This window comes from Rhyacophila brunnea, unplaced genomic scaffold (genome assembly GCF_057557595.1).
Source record: "Rhyacophila brunnea isolate RB1 unplaced genomic scaffold, BYU_Rbru_1.0 scaffold_18, whole genome shotgun sequence".
Classification (NCBI taxonomy): Eukaryota; Metazoa; Arthropoda; class Insecta; order Trichoptera; family Rhyacophilidae; genus Rhyacophila; species Rhyacophila brunnea.
Window position 1 is genome coordinate 13,345,089 of NW_028232837.1, and position 26,494 is coordinate 13,371,582.

Here is a 26,494-nt window from a genome sequence, read left to right on the forward strand (position 1 = left end):
ACATGCCAGCGAATAGTAATGGCGTCAATCGACTTCACAGCTGACGCCGTACATTTTGACTAACTCTTGGATCGCTTTCACCCCTTCACTTATTTATCAGACCGTGCAGCCACGGATAACCTGTATCAAGTAAATAATTTATACCGTGAGGCGTACAGGCATACATTACATTATTATCATATCACACGAATTCACTTGCTAGAACCATCATAACATACAATAATAAAAACTGACAACCTACAAAAACATTGTGTCATTACCTGTCATTAATTATTTGTAGTTGAACGAATGAAGTCGGTGGTTGCAAAATGATATAAGTGAAGTGATTTCAGTATTTACCAATGTGTTTCCGCTCGGAAATTTTCCACATGTGTAACACGGATCGACAAGAAAAAAGTAGATATGAGGGAACTGTACGACCAAAGCCACGCCGACGGTGATACACATATATTTTTAAAGAAATAAATAAACAAAAATGACTAAACTGTCAATAATCAACCACCTTAAACTTAATAAAATTTATAGTAAATATTGCGCAAGCAAAAAACAGGATTTTTAGAATAAGAAAAATGAACCACATGTCTTTTTTTTACTATACATACATTTGCATGAATGATAAATTTATGAAAAACCGTTACTTTTCAAACTATTTATTATGTATGTATAACTCAGTCCAATTCCCAGGACCTATGCCTATTCTATCCTTTGTTATTCGTATGTTTCAACATATAATTGAGTTTATCTAATTGAATTCAATATATTTGTATGTAATATTTTTCGGGTATCTAAATATTCCTGCCCGAATGCTATGCACCCCGACATCCCCCGCAAATGACGCTGGTCTGAGTACAAGAAAATCAGGCTGCAATGATTGGGTTAATCTTAAAATAATTTATAATTCGCTTTCGGGAAATTTGATGATCACGTGCGAACTTTACAAATGCTAATACAATTTTATTTTATTAATAAACTTTTAATAATAAACCAGAAGAAGAAGGATAATAATATTCGAAAAGAGATCCAATACTTTAAAGAAATGTCTTAATAGGATCTAAAATACTACTTAACTATAACTTTTTAACAAAAAAGCTCTTATGTCACGTGTTATTCACCACTACCCCAGAGAACATTCGTCTACTTCCAATCTCGTTCAGTGGGTAACCCACTTTTCTCCGTTGTCATGACAACCTAAAATCTACCACAGACAAACAGCGTCGTGTCACATACACACACACTTTCTTGGAATGATGTATTTTGTACAGACATGTAAATAATGTCCACATTTGGTAGGCATTTCAGATTATAATGGGATGTACGTACACCTTTATTAATTTGTATACAGCGCGTCCCTAAATATATATGTTTTATTTAATTTAATTTTGATTTGAAATTCAAACGTAGAATTGGATTTCTTTGCGTTCTACTTAACATGAAAAGATCCGTTTAAATCTGTTGATTTTTTTCATTAACATCATGTCCATTTCGACCATTTATTGTTTGAATAATTATTCATATATGGCCATTAAACATTATATCACCATCTCAGGTTCCAGTCACAGAGGGCAGAACAAGCATGTCGTACCGATTCACAATCCGTTTCCGCACCTCTTAGCATTTTAGCTCTGCAGAGCGTATTGTTTTTGTGAAATAATCAATAAAAGAAGTCTCTTAAAATATTTTATAAACTGGTAGGCGTGACTGTGACTAATAATTGAATCAAAAGGTTTGATTTTTTTAACCATTATTCTACCTCCCAACCATTATCCTCCCCTTTAAAAACAAATGTGCATAAAGGGTATACAAGGAGGAAATAGTAAATCGAAAACCATTACACCATTCTTACTCGACTGTCTGGTTTGATGATCTGCAATATACATTCACTTTGAATCTTTTGATCAATCTTGAGATAAAAAGTAAAAAATGTCTTCTTGAATATACATATTTCGGAACATCTCAGAAACATACAACAACAAACAAACATTTGGATTCCGGCCAGTGTGCTCTACCATTTGAACCATATGTAAGGTATATTTCTGTGGTATTAATAATTATGTATAGGTATTCTATGAGGAATTTTATATATTGTGAATTATTAAATAATATAAAATCTTATCTTGCCAGGCCAGACTCACGATTATGTTGAACGATTGCCTTCGAAGATGTAAACTACAAATTACACAGATAAACTTGAAGATTCAATCAGATCCAAAGACTCCCATTCTTGAAGGCTCATTTAGACCGTTCGCTAAAGCCATGACCAAAACAGACTAATTTATATTTTTCTCGTACGACTCAGTCGACGATCGGTGACAATTAAGTCGAGAATTACCGAGAATGTACGAAAATATTGGAACTAAATTAATCAAAACTACTACGCTGCAAATAGTGTTTTAGGGTTTTACAAGGTGGTCTCATAACCCCTCTGGTCGAATTCAAATGAGCAATACCCAATTCGGGTAAATAAATGACTTCCAATTAGGCATTTCCATCAGTTGTCACATTTTTCTTTTGAATTCAATTAAAGAAATTTCGATAGCCAATACGAGATGCATATAAAGACTTTTAGAAAAATACTAGGTTCATGACGTAAAAACACTTAGCAGAAAGCTTAAGGTGGTCCAGAATCACTAAAATTTCCTAAGGATACCTTTTTTTATAGTCAAATTCTTTCATTGCAATTTATTTATATTATTTCTGAAGTCAATATCTTTTATTTATAAAGTTCGAAGATTATATTTTACAACGTTTTTCTTAGCTCGTATTCTTATTTGTCCGGTACAAGTCTTGCAATCGATTTTTAACTAACTTCCCGACTAGTTGGACATTTGAAACTTTTTGAATATATCAGAACACGATGCCAATGCATTTTTTATTACTTTTAGCCATCTTTAAGTAGAATTGAACTCATTTTCAGTTAATTCTGCTTTGTATGAAAAGTTATTTCGACACCGTTATTGGTTGCTCGGGTTTTGGGGTCCTAACAACTAAATTATTAATATATACGTGCGTTACTATGGAAATCAATATGACATGTCAAGTACATTTTTTTTTGATCGTTTAAGCTAGTCAAGTCAAGTTTATATGGTTCAACAGAAAATTTAAAAACGTTGTATATAAAAAGTTCTTTTTATCTTCTATCTATTATTTTTGTGCATTTTCATGTGACACACTCTGTACTAGAAATGTTTCAACCGCACCATGAGCAAATACGTTCGGTAATAATATTGTATTTCCCGCCATAAAATTTGCGGTTTCAAATTAAACGTATGTCGTGGCATATTGTCGGTTCCCTCAGAACTTAATGATTAGGTATTTGGATTTACCAAAACATGACTATAGCTAATTTCTACATATTTACTTCCCAGCTTTTAAATGGATAGTTTAAAAAAATATGTTAATTCACCACACTTACTTTATTGAACAGATTAATGATGTATTAAATTTTATACAACAAGCCAAATTTTATATTATGATTGTATGAGAATGCCTACCTCATGTCATGGCGCGTATTTTAAACAATAGTTATAGACCGAAAATTGCACTTGTTTCATTTTTCAGCAAACCTATTGAAAATTAATTAACTTAAATAAACAAAACTCTTCATAAGTCATAATATTATATTTCTTATTCTTGATTGCCATTTACGGCGGAGTTTCTTTTATTTTGATAAGCAATTAAAAGAATAAATTTTAATAAGCATAGGTACCTTTTTTTTTATTCGTCTTGTTATATTATAACATTGAGACCGTTTGGTCTCTGTTAAAAGTTTTGCAAAGTTGAGACCCAGGTATCTTTACATCGTTTGGGATGTCTCCCGAAAAGATGCCGGTCAGCATGTCTTCCATATATTGTGTGAAATACATATTAGAAGTTTAAAAAGCGTATTAACACTGTGTTGATTGGACTTTAGAGCAACTTGAAACAGACCTTAGACTATAGAATACATCCAGAATTAAAATATAATTTTCTATTTTTTTTTACGTTATATAGTATTTTTAAGCAGTCAAAATGCAACCATTAGGTAAATATATCCTAAATTTAAGTTATTTTAAAGAAACACTAGGTCACTGATATTAAAATATATAATACCTAATATACAAATAAAATTATAACGAACATGCATCAACTACCTATGAAACGTAATACCATCATCTTGCTTATCAGTACGGCTACCACATTTTAATACAACACACAGAACCATCTTAATTACTTAATCAACTAAAAAGATTTACCACTGACTTTATGTTTAACACAAAAATATCAATTTTAGCAACACGCGCTCGCAGGTTATCGACGCTTAGTTAAGCAACAAACTAAGATTTGGCGGCGACACCACAGCAAATCATCTCATACATCTGTAAACCTTTTATCTTACTCTAGCGCGTGTCGTAGAGATTATATGGGTGCCGAATACTTTCTCACTCGCACTTATGCATCGTTTTTGTTCAGGCTTTGAAACAGACACATTATTTCATGGAAAAATCATCTTCAGCGATGAAGCTTATTTTAGGTTTAATAGCTTTGTGGATAAGCACAATAATTGTCAAATTTGGAGTAATAAAAGTCACATACTATTCTTGAAACACCTTTAGATTCATAAAACTTAACAGTTTGGTGTGGTTGTATAATTGGACGGTGTTTTTTTGAAAACGAAAATGGCAATGCAGTTACTGTCAATGGAGAACGCTACAGAAACATGATTACCGTTTTTTTCTGCCATGAATTAAATGATTTTGATCTGGACGATGTGTGGTTCCAACAAGACGGTGCAATATGCTATACAGCTCGTGATGCAATCAACTTATTGAGAGAAAGTTCTGTATATATATATCTTATTTGACAACCCTATATTTGTATAACGTCCACCTTCATTATAAAGTTTTTATGATTATTTTTTTATTGGTATTTAAATAATTAATTACTTACAAAATAAAAAGAACTTTTTATATACCACGTTTTTAAATTTTCTGTTGAATCATATAAACTTGACAATTCTATGTATTAATAAATACTTTTTTTTGTACTTGATAGAAATACTGAATAAATATTATAGAATACTGAAATGTTATTTTGGCATTTCATATTGATTTCCATAGTAACGCACGTATATATTAATAATTTAGTTGCTAGGACCCCCTTAGCAACCAATAATAGTGAGTAGTAAATATTACTTTTAACGATTTTTTTCCGAAACATACAAAACAGAATTAACTGAAAATGAATTCAATTCTGCTTAAAGATGGCCAAAAGTATTAAAACAATGCATTGTCGTCGAGTTCTGATATATTCTAAAAGTTTCAAATGTCTATCTAGTCGGGAAGTTAGTTAAAAATCTTCAATCGTCCTATGCAAATCGTGGACTAACAAGAAAAAAATTGTACTGGACACAAGAAAAAATCTGTACCGGACAAACAAGAATACGAGCTAATAAAAACGTGGTAAAATAAGAGTTTGTCTTATAATCGATGTAATATGGTATGTTATATTATAAACTTTTTACTATACATAATAATATGTAGGTGCAATGAATTGGGTACTATTTTAATGTAAATTAAATTGGACATGTCAACATATATTTTAATATTGGAAGGTATTCGTATGCTGACTAAAGATGATTTAAATTTATTATTAACTACCCCAGTTGGATAACAACTAGGTTCTTGAAACCAAACTTCGTTCAAAGCCTTCTCATGTGTGGCAAGGTTAGTTCGTCGGGCAATTCGACGCTTCCGGTAGCGTAAATTTCTCCAGAAACCCACGCCAAATTAATATTGGAGAAGATAGGGAGAAACTTCTATTTTCGGCAATGTCTCTTCTTGGCATTAAATTTTGTATGCCTCTTACAAAACGTTGTAAGTTTAACATGCAAACGCAGTACGGTGAGTTTTTTTTGAAATGCATTTATTATAAATTACATAATGCAGTGATGACCCATGGGTATATGCAGGTCATGCGTTCCTTAGAGGCGTCACATTGTAAAGGTTGAAAATGAAGGAACGAATGAGACTATTACAACTTTTGAGAGCAGTGGTGGTTTTCCATAAAGCAGACGATGCGGTCGCTTCATTAGAACGTGTCGTTAACGGTTGACAATGGCGGTTAATCGCACAAACGATGTTTTCACAAGGGAGCCTCTAACTCATCACGTAGATAGCGATGTTTGAGAGTAGATTCGTTTTTTTGTTATATTTAATAAATTTCTTTCTTTTTTGTTAATTTCGTTGTCTTTTCTCTCCCCGGCACTTTGTATTATAGTAAGATCAGTAAACAAAGTCAAATATCATTTGAGAGCGTGGTGACCTCAGTCTCAGGTAACTGCTCCTGCGCATCTATTCTATACACAAGACTACTTTCAGCCGCTATCTAGGGTAGGAAAGTATCCAAGTATTAGCACTTAATGTAACAATTACAATACGTTAGTTGTACTTGTTACAATAAGTGCTATGTTTTAACAGCACCTCTCTTGGCTGTGATCAATTTTAGAGTGAGATAGACAGTTCAGACGGCTATCTTATTGTAATTGTTACAATAAGTGTTCATATTTCGATACTTTCCTACCCTAGATAACTGCCGTAAAGGCCGAAAGCAGTCTTGTGTATAGAATAGATGCGCTAGGACATTACCAGGAGTAAACAACTTTACAGATGCTTCACATCAAACGTAGTGCCTCGTGATACGCTCAATTAAAACCGAGTGTGGTGCGGAGCGGTTTGGTTTGGAGGGCGAGTTTGTGTTGTGTGTATTTTTTTCAAGATTTTTGTTACACTGTCTGTTTAAGTCTGCCTAAAATATGTAAATAGGTTGGTAGGTACCTAACAGATTCCCACACAGTTTGTGACGAAAAATGAAAGGGGTACGCATGCTAGGTCTGCTTTAGGGTCGGCACTTTTCCGAGGGACGTCACTGTACCTACATAGATACAGTCCGACAAACTTATCTACAGAACGATCAAAAATGGAACTACGAACTACCATGTGGACGCCATTTTGAAACATCTTTCGAATGTCAGATTCAGTTGCGTGTCTTGATTGGGTAGTTTTCGACTATGGCTCCCCCATCCATTCTTAAGATAAGTTTGTAGGTCCGTACATATTTCGAATTTAAAATGCATATGTAGCAAAGAAGTTGAACGGTCAATATCTAAACTAATATTATGTATGTAAGGTTATTTTCTTTCCGCAAAAAAAAATCAACATTCAACTGTCACACGAAAGAGAGACTGAGGGAGCCTCTCAAAAAAATCTATTATGTATCTGATCGACAGCCAAAGGATACGTCATATCGCAGATTGTATTTCCTGATGTTTTTATATACTGCCCAAACAGGCGGCAGATTTTAATTAAATTAACCAACCCATTGACAATATTGGTTTCTGTGTCCACATTACTAGCTCTCAGGGTCCGTTTGCGGCCCTCGTTCCGCGTGTTTTACTTGCCTGACTTCTATTCTAGTATGTACTACGAGTATACAATATGCATGATAGCTAGTATATGACTTCAGTTTCATTCAATTCCTATCTTATACTGTATTAAGAGCCATATGCATGAACTTTTATCTTTCTCTTAAAATAAAGGTGCACTTTAGTTGAGTGAATTCCTTTCATAGCAACTAATAATGAAAATGGAAATGCATATACATATTATTATTATCCTTGTTTCCAGAGAGTGTATTAAACATACGGCTATGTGCATTTCTATGATTGATTCAATACGGGAAAATGTAACAAAAAGATGATACATACGAACTACGTAGGTACATAAATCCGTTCCTACATATTGTAATATATAACGTACATATTGTAATAAAACTATCTTTGAAAAGTTTATATAAAACAAAATAATTTTGTAATATTAGTTGAATGGTTGAATTTCTACTTCAAAGTCACTACAACCACCACTGAGAGTATGCGTGATTCTGATTTGATCTATCAAACCTCGCTGAGATTAGATCTTTTTTCTCGTCGCAAAATGTCGCTAACTTTTTTAAAGATGAAAAATATTTCCTGTTAGACAGTTATATATAAATTGTACGTATTACATTTCACCGTAGCACAGTTCGCTATGAGATTTATTTTCGGAGAGAGATGACCATAAGAAGGTTTTCCTTCAACATCTAATTACATATTAATCTCTTGATAAGAAACCATTATGACGTAAACTTATTTGCAGGAGTATACCGTGTGTGTATTCTATTACAAATTTTCGTGCACGATTTCAGCTTGAAAGTGATCACAGATTGTCTCTGGCAATTTTCCCTCCCCGTTAGTTTAAATTTAAATGATAATGGTTAAATTCTCCTGTCATATGTCAAGGGTGAGAGATCCACGTCATCCCTTCAATGTAATTAAAAGATGTTTACCCAAACCTACCACTAGCTGCTCTATGCTATGTATACACAATGGCTTTGTCAAAATATATCATTATTATAATGCATAGTGGCATAACTCGCAGGATAGCATAGACTAACAATAATATTATCATAGTGATTTAATGTTGCTAGCTTTAAATAATAATTCTTACTGGAAATTACAACAGATACTTAATCCACATAATGTAATATAGATCAGTTCCGTATTAAACCGTTTATACGGTTACATATTATTATTATCAACAGATATAAATAATCATTTTTTTCAATTATTTATAGAAAGTGTGTCTTTTCCAATAATATCCAATTTTATTTTATATAAAAAATAATGTAAAAATTTTCTATATTCACGTGATTCAACAGTATTGTGTGTAACATAATAGCGCCTGTACACGTGCATGGATTTACTTGCACCAATAGTGTGTATTTTAAACTATCGCGATAATAACTGTTTACATGTAAAAGTATTGACTGTCTCTCCAATCTCATTCTTCAAACGTAAGCGAGACACATCTTTATTTGAAACATTTTATTCAAAAAATAAATAATTATTGTAATTTTTTACGATGAAAAGACTACATAATACTGCATAGTGGTTATTGCCTAATACTGGATATCTAATAAATAATATTAGGATTCTTACATATTTTTCTCAACGTTTTTTTTCCACAGATGGCTTTAAAATATATACATAATCTAAGTTTATTGTTTACACTTTTATTCATATAAAACGCAATAAGAGACTAAATTCCTAAAAAATTGTAAAATTTTAATTATAAAATACCATATATGTACCTACTATGAACTAGAGGTGAGTTGGAAATACTGTCACCAGTTTGTGTACTCAAGTATCGGATGAAACTACCCATACTCAGTACGTGTGGCCCAATAAACTTGTTCCAAAATACTTGTGATGATATTATCATCGCGAGCCGCTGGATAGTTTGTAGACTTTCAATACTATTGACATTAAATGCGTGCGAGCGAGATGTCACTCGATTACAATTATTATATTTTAATTTATTAGTCTATGCATGCGAATGACATCATCTTATGTATGAACAAGAGGTCATAAATTTTCTGTAGTAGCATATTATTCCCTCGGAAATGTGGTGAGTGACTGAGGTGACGCAGTTTACAATGAAAAAAATCATTGTTATTCATTTTATGTTAACAAGAATATTATAACATAACATAAAAACAGCTCATAAATTTAAAATGTGTTTAAAATTTTATAATAAATGGGACATTTCGAAAAGACTAGCTCAGTGTATTTTTAGCGATTCTATTGAATCCGATATTTCAAATACTAATCCATAGTTAAGTTTCAGTTCTAGTTTAGTATGAGACTTATGTCGCATACGCACGCCAAACGCTCTATATAGTATTCCAAATACTTGTAAGTATTTTGGAACAAGTTTTGATATTTAGTATTTTTTTATATTGGTAGTAAGTATACTAAGTCTTCAAAATCGACCAGTTTTCCCACCTCTACTAGGAACAATGTATCAATTCATCGATCACCCTTCATTATGAAATGTCACTTTGATCACTGGAGTCGTGACCGAAATATATTAATTTCAATCGTTCGCGAGTCGACGATCATCGTATGTTATCGGTAATCGTCGAACCAACTATCACCGATCGTCAATTGAGTTACAGGCAAAACACAAGATTTATTAAATTTTGGCCATGACTCTAAAGAACGATCCTAAATGAAATATCAGTATCGGGACCAATCGGCGCAGACGATCGTCTTGAGAGTGCCGGTGTAATTTGAGCTTTATATGAGATGTTTACCACTATTGATTTATATCAAGAGTATAGCTGATACGAGATGGTATCAGGAGTCCGAGGTCCTGATTGGGTTAATCGTATGCTAACCCCTCACGTCTGCAACCACATAAATGAATTTCAATCTATCGTACATCATGCATAATATATTGGCGCTAAACCAATACATAATAGACGAGATATTTACAGACCGTGCCTACTAATATTATATACTTGGCAGATGGCACAGAGAAAAATAAAACAATAGAGTAGAAACGCAACATTTTTTTTATATAACACACGGGATTCTAATCTATAGGTTGCGTTGTAGTTTTTAGGGGATCGTCAAACTGGTAAAAACATTGACTATTATGCAAATTTAGTAACATTTTTTGTTAGTTGTGTCTGGATATTAAAATAATATACTCAAATATAACCCCCTTTTAATAGAATATCAATTTACATTTTGTATAAAATTTGTACTTATGTGTTTTAATTTATGTGCGACTCGTGAAAGCTCGATTAACGTCGTCTACGGAAAATCTACAACGAACAATATATTATTTACAATCAAAAACAGCGACGATTTTTTCGACGCAAATGACGCAATCGATTCGTCAAAGGATTTAAAAAGGAGCCTTGAAATAGTTCAAACCAGTCATACAATTAGAAAATTATACCAAAATATTAAATGTTATGTTAATGTGATCAGTCGGTGTGACGGGCCTCTACGTAATCAAACCAAACGTACCACTATTCAAAAATAATAAGAGCAAGTCCAGATCGGAAACGTGTAATGTATGACAGTTAGCAAACGGAATTAAACTAAAATTAATAAAAATGTGTTGATTGATAATCCAAATGAAAAATTAAATTAAAATTCATAATTATTCTAAATATCAGAAAAATAAAACTATCCTCTAAAAAGTGACACATCGACAAAAACTCATGTCAAACTGACATTAGAGCAGAAGTTCACCCCAATGAAGAAAAAAATAATGATGCCATCTTAAATACTTGCTATAGTGAGAAATCAAGTATTCCATGTCAACGTGTATCAATATTATTAGATTTATTTCATTATGGTATTAAAATCCACCACTGTGTGGTTAGGACGTCAAGCCGGATCGTGAATATTAATTAGAATGATATTTAACTTTGAACAGATTACGTTTAGCCAGTAAATTGTAGCGCATTTGTGTAATGAAGCGATACTAAAATGGCGGTGTATGTGATGTTTAGGGTCCCAAAGTGAGAGTCAGCCCCCGAGCGGTATAGCGCCCGCAGTCGAGCCTCTGCCTCCGACCCTGATCTCCCCCACCAAACCTCCAAGTACGTGCAACTATATATCTTACATTGATTATGGGGCCCACTCAAAAAAATAAGTATTTACTTGTCATTATTTTAACCAAACGCTCATGCTCTCCCAAGTCATATTATGCAATACTAAAGACAAGCAGTACGTATAGTTAACACATGCTAGAGAAAATTTACTATTTTCACCAATAAAAGTTTGATTAGTACATCATGACTGATATTTATGGTTATTGTTTAAACATAAGCGATCTATCGGCAACGAATCATCCAAATACTAAAGACAAAGTAGGCCTTTAGCTTTTCATAATGATAGAAAGCATACATGCTTCACCTAAATTTGAGGCGTCTATTTCCAAAAACTGACAAGCTCACAATTCCACATTTAATCGTATTGATTTCAAAGTTGGTTAACTCCATTTCAAGATAATCACAAAACATTTATGACTGTAGATGCAATATTTTGTGTTTGAAAGCATTTTCGTAAATAATAACCAATATAAAACAACTGCCGGAATAAAATTACTTATAACAATTTATTATTACTAAAAAATCTTGTTTGCAGTTGGTCGACGAATATACGAAAATGGCAGCTAATAGATGTAGATGACATTGGAATTGAGAAAGGAAAGGAAAGAGCTAGATTAATAAAATTGATAACTAATATACTTGCACACAACGTAAAAGTACTTACATAACAATAATCATGAAAAATATATAATAATAAAAATGGAGTTAACCGACTTTGAAACAAGTTACCTCATTAATGATTATCGCCGTTGCTGTGTGTTCAAGCATAAGTGGTTGGTTTTCAATAAATTTTTTTCGTGTATTATATTTTAAAATACGAACATCGCCATGTATTTATAACATTTCAATTAATAATAAGTCATCATACGTTATTAAACATTGTTTTAAAATGCTTTTCGCGGGTTTTGCAAGTTATATATTATTATATGAAATTACAGATAGATTTTAGCCATATTCATGTGGACTTATCAGTTTTTGGAAATATGCGTCTAATTTGACAGTATGACATCTTGCGTCTTTACTGTCTTATTTCTTATTTCTCACCTACTGAAAACCAAACCCTCACAAAAGCTTAAATAATATGCATAAATAACATGGTGCCTATAATATGCTATCTCTGTGAGCATACAGTCTAGACATATATATGTAACATTCTATGACAAGTGAAAGTAAATACTTATTTTTGTTTAATATGCCCCTTATCTTATTAAAAACATTATGAGACAGGTAAAATCAAAACAGCATAACTATCACTTGAGATACCATAATAAAAATTGAGATAAAAAGAAGGCTTTGATTTCACGCGTCTCATTAATTGCATAGCAGATGCATTGACATCGATTTGCCTGAAGGTTTAGTTGGATATATCGCAAGAACAGAATCAAAGTTTTTCGTAGGCAATTCTCATTCATCACTTTACATATTTAAAACATAAACTATAGACAATTTATATAATATATTCGGCTACGTACATACTAAGCAAATATGTTTAGGCAATATCGGAGATAATATTAGATTTTGTTCGATGAAAAATGTGAAGAACGGTTTCTAGTAATTAGACACTAATAAACAGTTGATTAAAAACCAGTTTGACATAATTGCTTAGTCTGTACACGGATTTATATAAAATCAAAAAGATCTCAAAAATCTTTATTATTTATTAATCAAAAGTTGCGACGTATTCCTATTTCCCATTTCCCAATATATGTCTTTCCATCACGAACTATATTGTATTGTGGTTACAACTGTCGTTGTCATACAAGTGTCTAATACCCATGGGTGTGCTAAAGAAAATTGTTTGACAACCACAGTTCACAGGAAATCGACTGCATTTATCAGCCTATTTCGAGTTCAAAATACGGTCCGTGTTGGGAAGGCTTGTGATCATATCCGTATCGTCGAAAATTGGCAGAAAACGTAACCCAAAAAAACACGACATTGGACATAGATTTTATTTTTATGAAAAATAATCAAATTTTTATTATTATTATTATTCTAAATTATAACAATACGACGACAAAATTTACAATGCAACTTTCGTAATTAGTTTTGACGTCAAAACATTCATTGGTGGAACTAAAAATTGAGTATTCTTGATCAAAAGATTAGCGGTGTCAAGAAATGTAGGCGCGCTAAGAAAATTAGAAGTAAAATATATGACCATATCGCTGGGTTAGTGTACAGACATTGTACATCATAATATATCCAGTTTTCACTGGAATCGAGTTTTTATAAAGAAAATGCCCATAAAAATAATGCATGTTCATACATAGAAGACACTAATACACAAAATATACATTTCGCTCCGCACATTCGATTCTAATATATCAAATTAATTTTTTTTTAGTAAATTAAACTGGGCATACAATTTCTGTACACCAACTTTTTGATATACTTAATAAAATTTATCACAAAAAAAATAAGATTAAAAGAATTTCTAAAATTTTGGTTCTGACAGCGATATTAGGGTAATTTATAGTGTTACGCGTGTTCATAATGTTTAGTGAAGATATCGTATAACGAATGAATATAATTTAGTATCACTAATGCCTCGGATGCGTATTTATCGTAGACCCTTAGAACCAGCGCTGCTTTAGCTCTACGCCTCTACGTTTAGCGTAGCGAGAATTTTTTCGTTCTACGCCATTTTAGCATTTACAAAATGTGAAATTATGCTTTTAAATATACGCATATCGTATTACTTTATATTTTGTGAATGCCATGGTTGTTTTATTTTTTTGTAAACGTTTATTTTTTGGAGTCAATGTAAGTAATCCAGTAACATGTACACACTCATTCATCGGTTATTGAATATTTTATTTCATGATATTATAATTATAAAGCTCTAAAAACATTATAAATTTTACAAAACTAATACAGAGCAATATACGTAATATGAAGTACTAACTCGTTTTCATTTATTTGACATTTAATTGAAAATAATTATAAAGATCCAAAGATATTGTACATACCGTTTTAACTTTTATTCACTATACATACATAAAATACACATCTACTTGTATCCAGTAAAAATATTTTACATTCATACAGTATTTGGAAAGATAGTGTCTCATTTCAATTGATTCGAATCATCAAATTTGATTTTATAAACACTTAAAAAAACTGGATATATATTTCGTCGATAATAATTAATTAATAAAATTGCAGTATGTCACTTTTTATATTGAATATTAATCATAATATTCGTTCTTAAAACCTAAATAAACAATTAAATTATAGAACAGATACTGTTCTGTCAAAGAACACACATTTAATAATATTGTATTTTAAAATTATCATTGCTATAACAATATAAATATTTGGTCAATTTTTATATTAGTAATACACTTAAAATATGCTGTCAAATAATCAACAATTTTAAAAACTAAAAATTCAATTACAGTAATACGAAATCTGTATTAAAAATATCTAAAAATCTATTTTAAAATCTTAATCGATTTATAAAGAAGGCCATTTCAGTTACAATTTATTGCTCTTATAATCGAAACATTTCACTTGTTTCCTTTCAACGGTTGCTATATTTGAAAAATGAAGCTTGTTGCGAGAATTTATTTATATATTTTTTACTGAATGGCAATACCAATATCTATTAGGCTTTGCTAACGATTTTTAAAGCATGATTTTCTATGTTAGATATTAGATGTTTTATGGCATGTTAGCATGGAATATAAATTTTAATAATGCAATATTGAAACTATAAATTAAACATATTGTTATTTGTGTATAATGGTTTCAGATATTTCTACATAATATGGTATTGATGTTAAAATTAATTCAAAGAATACGATTGTTTTGTAAAATTAGAATTATACGTTTTAATTTCGTATTGATTAATATTCATATTCTTGCACATCTGAGATTGTAATAAAAATAATGTTAAAACTCCTACTCTAAATTGAACATTAATTGGTTTTTTTTACATAAAAATATCTTAATTTTTGTTAATTAATAGGAGTTTAATGTTGGCATCTATAATTTAGGATCGTGCCTCATGTAAAATAATTTTAAAAAGTGCCTAAAGTCCCCCTATCAAGTTGATACATAATCCCATCAGCATTTTTTGCGACTTTTATGGGAAATGTTTAACGTACGTAATAGTATTATTTATCGTGATAATTATCTCATCCCACGTGGGGCTTAATAATAATAAATACCTTTTAAATTTTCAACTTTCTTTTAATTTTCTTCTAAAATATGCACGGCAATAATAATGTATTCATAAATATATTCTTGAATTCATGGCAACACCGTAATCTTAAAATTATATAATATTCAATTCGAACAAATTCCATTTTCAAAAAAAAAGTCTTTTGAATCTTCGCTCCACTGATTCTCAAAGAGTCCATTTTCATTTTGTGCCACCTATGTTCAATGATGCGTCAGAAACAAACATAATATTGTAAGTATTTAAATATGCTGTACAGAAATAATAATGTCAAGGAAGACTTTAATAATAGAATTAAATTAAAGTAATTCGTGCATAATAATCGGCTTTACATACATCACAAAACAATTTACATAAGAGAAAATTTGGAACACAATATATTAATATATTAGGAGCTGTGTGTACAAACCCTTACTAGTATTTATTTAAAATATTTATTATTCATTTGAACGATGTATTAAATTAAATATTATCAGCAAAGAAACACGCTTCGTATTAAATTATTTATAATTTAAACCATTGGTCTCAAAATTATGATATCGTACCCCTTAGAAAAAAAAAGAAAAAAAAAGCGCATACTCCCAATATAATATATATATATATATATATAATATATTGATACGTCCCAGCCCCGGCACTCCGAACGAGAGAAAATAGGGTGGTAGTAGAGACTGATTTCTATAAGTTGGCGTACACGTTATGACGGTTCTTTTATGAACTAGTAGAACTAAATTCCTAAATTCCCCCCGCTTCAGCATCTTAACACTGCATTACGTCCGCCGTTCGCCAACTCCATCGTCAATGCGACGCTAGCGACGTGTACGCCAGCTTATAGAAATCGGAGTCTAGTACCTCTTTCCTGAGGCAGTTGGCAAATATTTTATTGGTACAGGTTATTATAAAGTGAAATCATAGTATTTGGCAGCGCTGTCTTAGTTTATTCAATCACTTAAGGTAATAAAAAGACAAAAAATATTGAGCTCAACATATTATTACCAGAGCGTTGGAGCGGACCCTTTTGAGTTGCGCCGCTCCAGCTCCGCTCCGGGACCTAATACTTGCTCCGGCTCCGCTCAGAGTAAAAAATTTTAACAAGTATTATATGTATACAAATTAATGTTAAAAAATTAAAATTAAATTAAAAAAGTAGTTTTAAAATAATCGTCATTTTCATTATTAATTCTATTAAACAAAATTACCGTCAGCAAATCGTCTCTCATTATTTGCCTCTCCTGTCAAAAAAGTGTCAAAATATACTGTTTTCATTGGTTTGTAGGACGAAAATTTTATAATAAAAAAAAATATCCGGAGCAGTGGAGCATTACAAATTTTCGGTAAGGAGCGGACTTCTGCTCCGGGTAAAATCCCATTGCTCCAGTGCTCCATGCTCCTGCTCCGAGCTCCGCTCCAACGCTCTGATTATTACGACAAAATTATTGAATTACGATTTATACATAAGATCTTTTATAAAAGGTAATATGACGACATTACCTTTTATCGAAGATTTACTATGGTTGAGGATGTTTTACAGTGCTACCAGATAAAATTTTCAAAACTCAGTATATTGAAAAAAATAATATAAGTCAATACATTAGTGGCCTCCAAACCGTGATATTGTTATAATCTTATTATCTTATATGTGACGTAAATGTGCCTTTGATTCAAAATTAAATATCAGTAGACTGAAATATCAGTAAACTTGACAATACTGTCACAACTGCTGTGACAGTTCATTTCAAAATAGAAGACGGCAAGAAATTAACAAATAAAATTATTGATTGTTGATCACAAAAAATAAGAAATGCTATATAATAACTATTGCCATTCAGATTATTTAAACATAAAAAAATACTGGAAAAATAAATACGGAATTGAAACTTTGCTTTTATAAAATATTTTACGCAGTGTAGTAAAGGCGTGTTATAAATGAATAAAAGAAATTCTGTAAAACATCTTTGTCAAAGATCTTTTATAGTCGAATACCAGCTTAAAGAGTGAGACTGCGATTTTACGATACTGAGGCAATTGGATGCCAGGACAATTGGGCGCCGCACTGTCGAATGAATTAAATAGACGTTCGTTACGATTTGATTTTACATTTTGCTCTTAAAATATTTTTTTTATTGCAGATTGAGAATTATTATGCCTGACGCTATATATAAAACATAAAATAACTCTCTTCTCACTGGAACTTACACATAATATGCACAGTTGAATCATTATTTACGTGTGTATATTTAAATTCTTACAAAGTATTAAATATGTACCTAATAATAAATATATTTTTAAGTGCCTTTAATTCATGAACGTCTGTTTATTTTCTAATTTCATTCGATTGTATAGCGCCCTTTTGTCCTGGCGCCGAATCGTCCTAGACCCGATTTTACTAACTAGACACAAGGACGGACTTTTTTTTAATTATTCCTGGCAGTTAATTATTAAGAATACTTATGTGTGTGCTTTGGTGATCATTATTTTCAACGATTGAGCTCATTCGAGTAGTCTGAAATTATAGATAAGAAACTTGTAAGTCACTTTAGTGGAACTACTTAGCGAGGGCGCTTTCGCCGCTTTCGCCGAAAGTTCGAAAATCTATTTTATCAAGTAAACTGAAATCCTTAAAGACAGGGATGTACGGGCGATTTGGGGGAAATCCGATGCTGGCTTAGCCGTGACCGCATCCTTTTTGCGGCCCTTTGTGCCCCCACTCAGTCCAGCTCTGCCCTGTTCAACCCTTTCACTTGAATGAACCTCTACAATAATAGGATCTTGTGAAAATCGCAATTCAAGTATTGCAGTAGCGCGCGTAAAGGGAGAGTAAAGTTAATATTAGTAAAATGAATAACTTAATTGAACATTTATACATAATTTGAAAAGACTTCTGAGCATTATAATTATAATTATAACCACTACACATAATAATATACGTACATTCTTAAATCTTGTTAATTATTCGTTGAAGAAAAAAATAGTTTGTTAAATTATTAACAAGTGCAAGTACGTTATAACAAAAATTTGGAGTTATCCTGATACCGGTTAGTAATTAAGGTAGTGTAATACTTTCATTTAAAATACGAAAGTCGATTGCCAATAAGTAAAGCAATTTAGAAAGCACTTTAGAGAATCAGAGTCTCGATTAGACAGGACACGTATAGCATAATGGTCAGTGCACATGGATGCGAATCCTGAGGGGCGCAGGTTCGAATCCTGCTGGATGTCTAGTGAGTCCTGTAAATTGTTCGTTGAATAAAAAAAATGTTTATTAATTAATTAATTGTCATTTTATTTTAGGAAAAAACATAATTTTTAAAAATCTCAGATATATACATATTAGAAAAAATCCTAGAAATAAATTTGGACCGAGTGGAATTTGAACTCACATATTTCATTATTCGGACGAGTGCTCTCGCCTTTAAGCTATCGATCGTTAAATGATTCAAGTAAATTACTTCTTAAAACTACGTTTTTCCTGACCCACAATATGTTAATTTGATAATTTAGTATATTATAATATATTAAGCAGTATATTTACGATAGTTCCTGATAGTGTCGAAAGACGAAACCTGGATTAAACTGGAATAGTAAAAAACTTAGAATTTAAATTCAAAATCTAACTGATAACGCATGACGCAATGTCATGATGTAACCATTGTAACCGGTGCAGACAATTGGAGGCCCCGGGCCCATACTGATTTTAAGATATCATAATAAAAATGCAAATATTGCGATGTGTGAGCCACGTAGTTACAATAATTACTATGCACTCAAAAACATTATATGGTAGAGGGGGTAAGATTCAATTCTAAAGTATATCCGTTATGTATGTAATGATATTAAATTTTCATTGAAGACGGGAGGAGTTATCGCGCCTCGTTGCTTCCACCGTGGGTTCTTGTACTGTATCTAGACCTGGGGACAGCCCCCGTACTGCCTATCCCTTGTGTGCACGCCAGCAGAATGCCGGAGAAGTAATGAAAGAAAGAGTACCGAGCCTAATATGGCTGGACCACGCCAAGATGCCCAACCAAAAGAATCAGCTGGGTGGAGAATGTTTCCGGGAGAGACTAAGACTTGCTAAGGGCTGTAGAGCTAAAACGATGAAAATAAAGATATCTAATAGGTTTGCGGTCAGAGTGAATTGAGGCAGATGACACAATCGAGCCAAATCGAATCAAAGGGCCGCAAAAAGGATGCGGTCACGGCTAAGCCAGCATCGGATTTCCCCCAAATCGCCCGTACATCCCTGTCTTTAAGGATTTCAGTTTACTTGATAAAATATATTTCAATCGCCTTATTTAATACACGTATTCATATTATAAATAAACATTTGAAATATCTCCCTTAAAATCTGTTCATCTAGATGATCTATATATATATATATACACTAAAATGTAAACGGGTACCAATAATAATATATTGTAGTGAGAATAATGAATACCTACCTACTACTATTGATAGGTGTGTGCCTATGTACTTGTATAGGTATATGTATATTTTTTAGTTTAGTTTAGTTTACCTTCTAGTTATGGCGAGCCTTTCTTCTGATGCAATACTTCTTCTCATAGCTGTGCTGTGTCAAAACTTTTTATTTTATTTTGTAAAACTGCTTACCTACCGAATGTATTAATAGTATTTACAACAAGTTTTTAGAAACAATGCAAGTATTCAAATTATTCACAATATTATGTTTTTATACTTCATCCTTTACTTAGTGGGTATCTAGGTAATAAGGTTTTTACCCTTTCTTCGTGTATTAACTTATAATCTTTTTTTTTATTGTATTAATAAATAATAATAGTACAAAACTTAAATCAATTAGAATTTAAATTCAAACTCCATCAAGTACCCTCGGTCGATAGTATTGATCAGACAAAGTTTATGATGATACATAATAGGCACAATAATAGGTAATTTTCAAAACGCTATCGATATAAAACAGTCCAGCTCCAAAAGAAGCAATAGTGGGAAAATAAATGTAGGTATAATGCAATATTATGTACTGATTTTATATTGGTTTATTTACCCTTGTACACCACTGTAATGAGAGATAAATACTCTCGCAGCAGGGTGCAGTTTCAAAAAAAGGCGTTTATGAATCTCCTTGAAAACTGTGTTTTCTCTGTCCAGATGTTTGGACAGCATCGTCGATATATCGCCGTAAACGAAACGCAAACAAAACGCATTCGACCCGCAAACGACGTTTGGCGGATGAATCCGAAACTTCGCTTTGCCGTGTGCGCGCAGCCTAACCGCTCGCAATCGCCTCCCGAACCGTTTCGACCGCCACCAATTTTCCGAACATTTCCTCCCGCGACCGGTAAAGCGTTTGTGTAGACAGGCTAACTATACCCCAATGGTTCAGTTTAACCCTCAAATGCATGATGGCAACCCTTTAATGTACATAATATTACTTTACTAATCTATCGCATTTATTATTATTATAAATTAACAGTGGCACCTATGGATAAAAACTATAACTATTTTGTCATCACACTTTTTCCACTGGAGAGGACTGTAAGTTTTTAAATAAAATTTCGTTCAATCAAATAATATAAAGTACAATTTATATGTACAGTTTGTAGATGAAAGGCAACATCATGCAATTAATGGTAATTACGCGATTGGTAGCGGTTGAACCACTGCTTTTTAACTAACTGTTCGTGTATAATGACCCTAAAGTGTGATTTGATCACGTACTTATAAATATTGATCATAATAAATGATGTCTCATAAATTTAGATCTCTATGACAACAATATTTTTGAAATAGAGAATAGAGTTCCTAATAAAAATTGTCAAAATTTTAATTATAATTTGTATTAATTTACTATCCTTGCACGCCAATGTGGCTTGGCTGGCATCTAGATACGAACGTTATCAGCAGAGCCCTCTTGGGAAGTGAGATGTGAGGCTGATTTTGTCGCCACAGAGATTCGATAAACGCGCGATAAGGTTAAATTTACATCTCGCCCTTCTTGAACGCATTGATTCGAAATGGTTTCAGATTCCACTTTTATCTGTGATTGACATTTCTTATATTCGCGACGTAAAAATATGGCGTATGACATTTTGTGAATATTCTTTTAATCACAATGAGTTTTAGAGATCTCACTCCTCACATTTTAAAGTTAAACGTACACGCGGGGCCTTTCAGAAAAAATGACCTCGAACAACCGGTATTCTTTACCCATATGCCAGTGGTCGGCAAACTCATTAGTCAACAGAGCCAAATATCAACAATTGAAGCGCCTAGTTTCAACAGCCCCTAAAACGATTTTAGGTAGTTCTGAGAAAAATGAGAAAAAGTCATATTTATTAAATCTGTGAACTTTATGTATTTATTTTTTAATTCGTTATATTCTAAAGAGTATTTTGGCTTTCCATTTTAGGGGTATTTGAAAAGCTCACCCAATCATTTTAGCGGGTTTTGAAATTTGCCCTTATTTTTGATCATACGTATTGTCGGTTTTTGGCCTTTTTTAAAGTTCAATCTTTGGCCATCATATAGGTCAGTGCTCCGCAACCTTTTCCCACCCACGGCACACCAAAGGTCTTCCCAGAATTCCGCGGCACACCACACGTAAAACAATTTATACACCAAAACATGGACCCCACATCCTGAAGGGGAACCCCTACCTATAGCTAAGGTTGAAGACAGCGTGATACTCTAAAATAGCATTTTTAAAATAGTGTTCGAGGTAAAATTAATGGTAAGTATTTATTTTATGTTTAGCAATTTTTCGTATGGTTATATTATATTAATATAATTATGGTTAGTTGTCGGTTAGGAATAATTATTTGTCGAGTATTGACACAATAATAATAAATTGTGTCCTACAATAAGATGTTTTAAAATATTAATACTAGCATAGTAAATTAGCGCGGCAGGCGACTTTTTTTGACTCGAAAATGGGAGCTGAACTGTGATAGTTTTGTCGGAAATCCGAGGATATTTTTTATTAACCGAAATCCAGAAAATTACCAATGGAACATCGGCGAAGTTCAGTTTTAGCGTCCGGTCATTTATCAATTCAACAAATTCCTCTCGAATTTATAGGAAAAGCGCTTCTATAGAGTTTTCGGCATTGGTTGTAAAAGGGTTTCGTATCCAGTCGCATTGATCGTATGAAATTACTGATGAAATTTCTTTTGCAGCAAAGTTAAATGTTTTTGAGACGGATCCAAAATTGATTGCTGGTTTTCAATGGTGGTCTGGTAGTTCCTTTGGAACATTTGTAGAGATCCTTGTCTTAACTCCTTCTTCCAAAGTTCGATTTTATTTTTGAATTCTGCTAATTTATCAGAGCACGTCAATATATTTTCATTCTGACCTTGCATTGTTTTATTAAGTTCATGCAGGTGCTCAAATATATGACCAGCCATGTACGCAAATTTGGCTATTGCACCGCGGCACACCTAGCATCGTCTCACGGCACACCAGTGTGTGTGTGTGTGTGAACAAAAATATCCATCTAAATACATATCTAACTCAAACATTTTCAAAAACCGTTTTAGGGGCTTTTGAAACTAGTCGCTTCAATTCAACGATTGAGATTTCTTTTGAGAGCCAAATTTCTTAAACTGAAATTATATACCTATGTAGGTACACTGTTTATTAACTTAATAAACTTTAGTTAATGATTCAAGTTTTAATTAAACTATTGGTGCACATAAAACTTGATATCATACTTAATAATGATCTTATTTATTGATACAAATTTAATTGTATGTAAGGTATCCATAAAATTAAATCATGACAATGACTGACAAACACTAAATGTGAATTATGGCCTTGCATCTCCTTGGAAAGTTTGGATACGTCGGGTTTGTAGTTAATGTTTTTAATTTTAAGTCTTATTGATGATTCCAGGTTCTCATCAATAAGACGACTTCTTAATTTATTCTTGATTTCCTCTCTTAGAAATCCATTTACTAACCACAAACATGCAGTATTAACTTTGTTGCAAGATTGTATTCAGTAATTAAATACAGAACTTGATTTTTCTTGACTCTTCTAAAGTTCTCTTTTCTTTCTTGCATCACCGATAGGATATTTTGTGCTAAATGACGTGTGACAAATTTGACTTCTTGTTATGCGCCAATTTCATGTTATTCGACAAATAATACAGGTCGGTAGGCCCTTTATTTTCGTCATCCGATTTTTTTTTGCTTCTTCTTTGTATCCATGTCAAATATGGCAGAGGGCGTTTGTGGCAGAGCCACACTCAAGGGGCCAAAGAGCCGCATGTGGCTCGCGAGCCGCGGTTTGCCGACCACTGCCCTATGCTATGGGTAGAACATTATAAAGAAGTGCTAATTTAATAATTTTGATTATCTTTGCCAGTCAAGTTTGAACAATCTGTAGACTTTGTAAGAAAGGTGTAAATGTCATTATGATGCCCTATATTTTTTCACATTAGAAATTGATATTATAAATAATATATATTAATAAACTAATACACAATATTTTGAGAATGTAACATTCCATAATATATTGAACATAGGTACATAACTTGAAAATACGAGCCTCGGCGGGATTTGTGTGGATTGGTGTCGCGCCAATCTGTGCATTAACCAATTATGCTACGAGACTCCTATCTAATAACGATAATTTAAACTAGTAGGTTGAAATATATTTTCTCAGAAGTGTTTTCAAGATTATGTATGTTCAATAATTAGAATGTTACATTCTTAAATCTTGTGAATTCGTTGAATAAAAAAAAATAGTTACTTCCATTTATTAGCAAGTTCAAGTAAGTTACAACAAAAAATCTTGGAGTGATCGGTGACGTCGTTTAGTAATTAAAGTAATACCTACTTTGATTTTAAATAGGTACAAAAGCCGATCGCCGATAGTAGCTCAATTTGGAAAGCGCTTCAGAGAGTATTAAAAGCCATTAGTTAAAATTTATCGCAATTAAGTATGACTCCTTTAGCATATTGGTATGTGTGCGTGGGCGCGATACACGAGAGATGTAGGTTCGATTCTTGGGGGTGTCTTAGTTTTTTCAAAAAGATTTTTTCTATTGGTTATAATATAATAAGTCTGTAGACGCGATGTGTGAGTTACCACGGTGGACAAATAATATACAAATATACTCCACGGTGAAATGTTCAACGAAGAACTCGTCATTTGATTAAATGTTACACGAACTCATGTTTCACGTACTGCGGCGCACGAATAAGTGTCCTGCGGTGAACTGTTTACGTACAAATTTCCGGATACGCTATATAAGTGTTTTCAAAATTATGTAAACTAATTTGTATTTTTTTTTTCGTTTCTGGGAGGGTCCGGGCCCCAATTCCTCCCGTTTGTGTGCGCGCTTAACGAAGAGAAGCGTGGTAAGGAGTCTGAGGACGCATCGTTATCTGACTCCGGTCGTAATCTCGAGCCATTATGTGACAATGTCAGCAATTCTGACGCAGCGTTCATTCATACAGAGGTTTTATTATGGTTTTTCTGTAACACTCCCATTTTAGAAGAATTCATTCCTGTAATTTTACCCGCGATCTGGCCATTATTTCCAATAAAGAGCGTTGAGCAGAGAAAGCCTTCCCGCAATTCAATTTAATGCATTGAAAGCAAAATGATAATTGCCACGTCATCCGAAAAATACGGAAATTATCGACGTAATAAAATTGTTCGTCAGTTTTATCAGTTATATTATAATCTCACAAAGTCATAAATCGTTATGCAATCAAGTTAGTTCATTGATATACTACCATAAATAATACTACTATATATATCATATCATATATAATACTACTATATATATCAATGAGTTAGTTATACTTGTATAATTCTATGTACCTATCTGACCAAGGAATACAGAATTAATGGTAACTGAACAATACCTGCTTAAGGGGGAGGCTTCTACCTGCTTCTAAATACGAAGCTTGCAATTTGAGACATTTTTTTGATAATTTACAATTTCAAGTGTAGTAATAAATTATAAATATGTATCTGAAAACATTAAAAAGAAAAATATTTAAGTCAAAGATAAACTTACAATTGTAAAAAAAAATGTTAAGTATAAAATGTGAATTTGTCACAGGATCACATCTTATTATTACATTATATTTTATGGTCATATTTATTATTCAAATTTAGTTTATAAAATTTTTCCTCATACAGATTTTTGACTGATTCATAGTTTTAATATTTTTTTTATATTTATTTAAAAAAAATCGATTTTTATAAAAATATAAATGTGTATAACTTGAAATCCTTTTTATTTTAAAATTATCAGATACATATTTATTAATTACTACAGTTGAAATTGTAGATTATCAAAAAAATGTCTAAAATTGCAAGCTTCGTATTTTTCCGCTAGGTGCCTCTAGTAGGTAGAAGCCTCCCCCTTAACGGGTGTGTAGTAACAAGCAACCGAACTCGAGTGTGGAAGAATATGGGATAAACACACGTGTCAAGAATACGTCATTTTAAGCTTGTCCTTCGCGTGATAACAACTACTTTCGGTTTATGCACTGACGCTCATTCAATATTGGTGTATTTGAAGGTTGCAACTCACACTATTGCACGTCTATAATGTGTATTTCATTTTCTTGGGAGACTCACACATTAAAAACCCTGCTTCAAAATGTAGTGTATTGGGGTATAGACTATCTGAATTCTATTCATTAATCTATCCTGTTGTCACGATATTCTATACAAACACTTGATACATTTACGTACGGATTATTACAGCTTCTGAACGCACGAGTAAAAACATACAATGCAACGCATCTGTAGATACTTTTATACAGTGATAACTATTACAATATTATTATTATGTCTATGCTTATGTTAGTCTTTTACCGATAG

The 26,494-nt window shown here is 32.3% G+C and overlaps 1 protein-coding gene across 3 annotated transcripts in view; it reads left to right on the plus strand.

Moving 5' to 3' along the window:
* Positions 1-26,494, plus strand: part of LOC147073229 (CUB domain-containing protein 2-like) — a 314,685-nt gene that overhangs the window by 265,330 nt on the left and 22,861 nt on the right. Inside the window, exon 4 of one of the 3 annotated variants that reach the window (XM_085945567.1) lies at positions 11,383-11,472. The exons of the other annotated variants lie outside the window; for them this stretch is intronic. Coding sequence (XP_085801693.1) covers positions 11,383-11,472 — 90 coding nt within the window. The remainder of the gene's footprint in view (positions 1-11,382; positions 11,473-26,494) is intronic. 3 annotated transcript variants of the gene reach the window in all.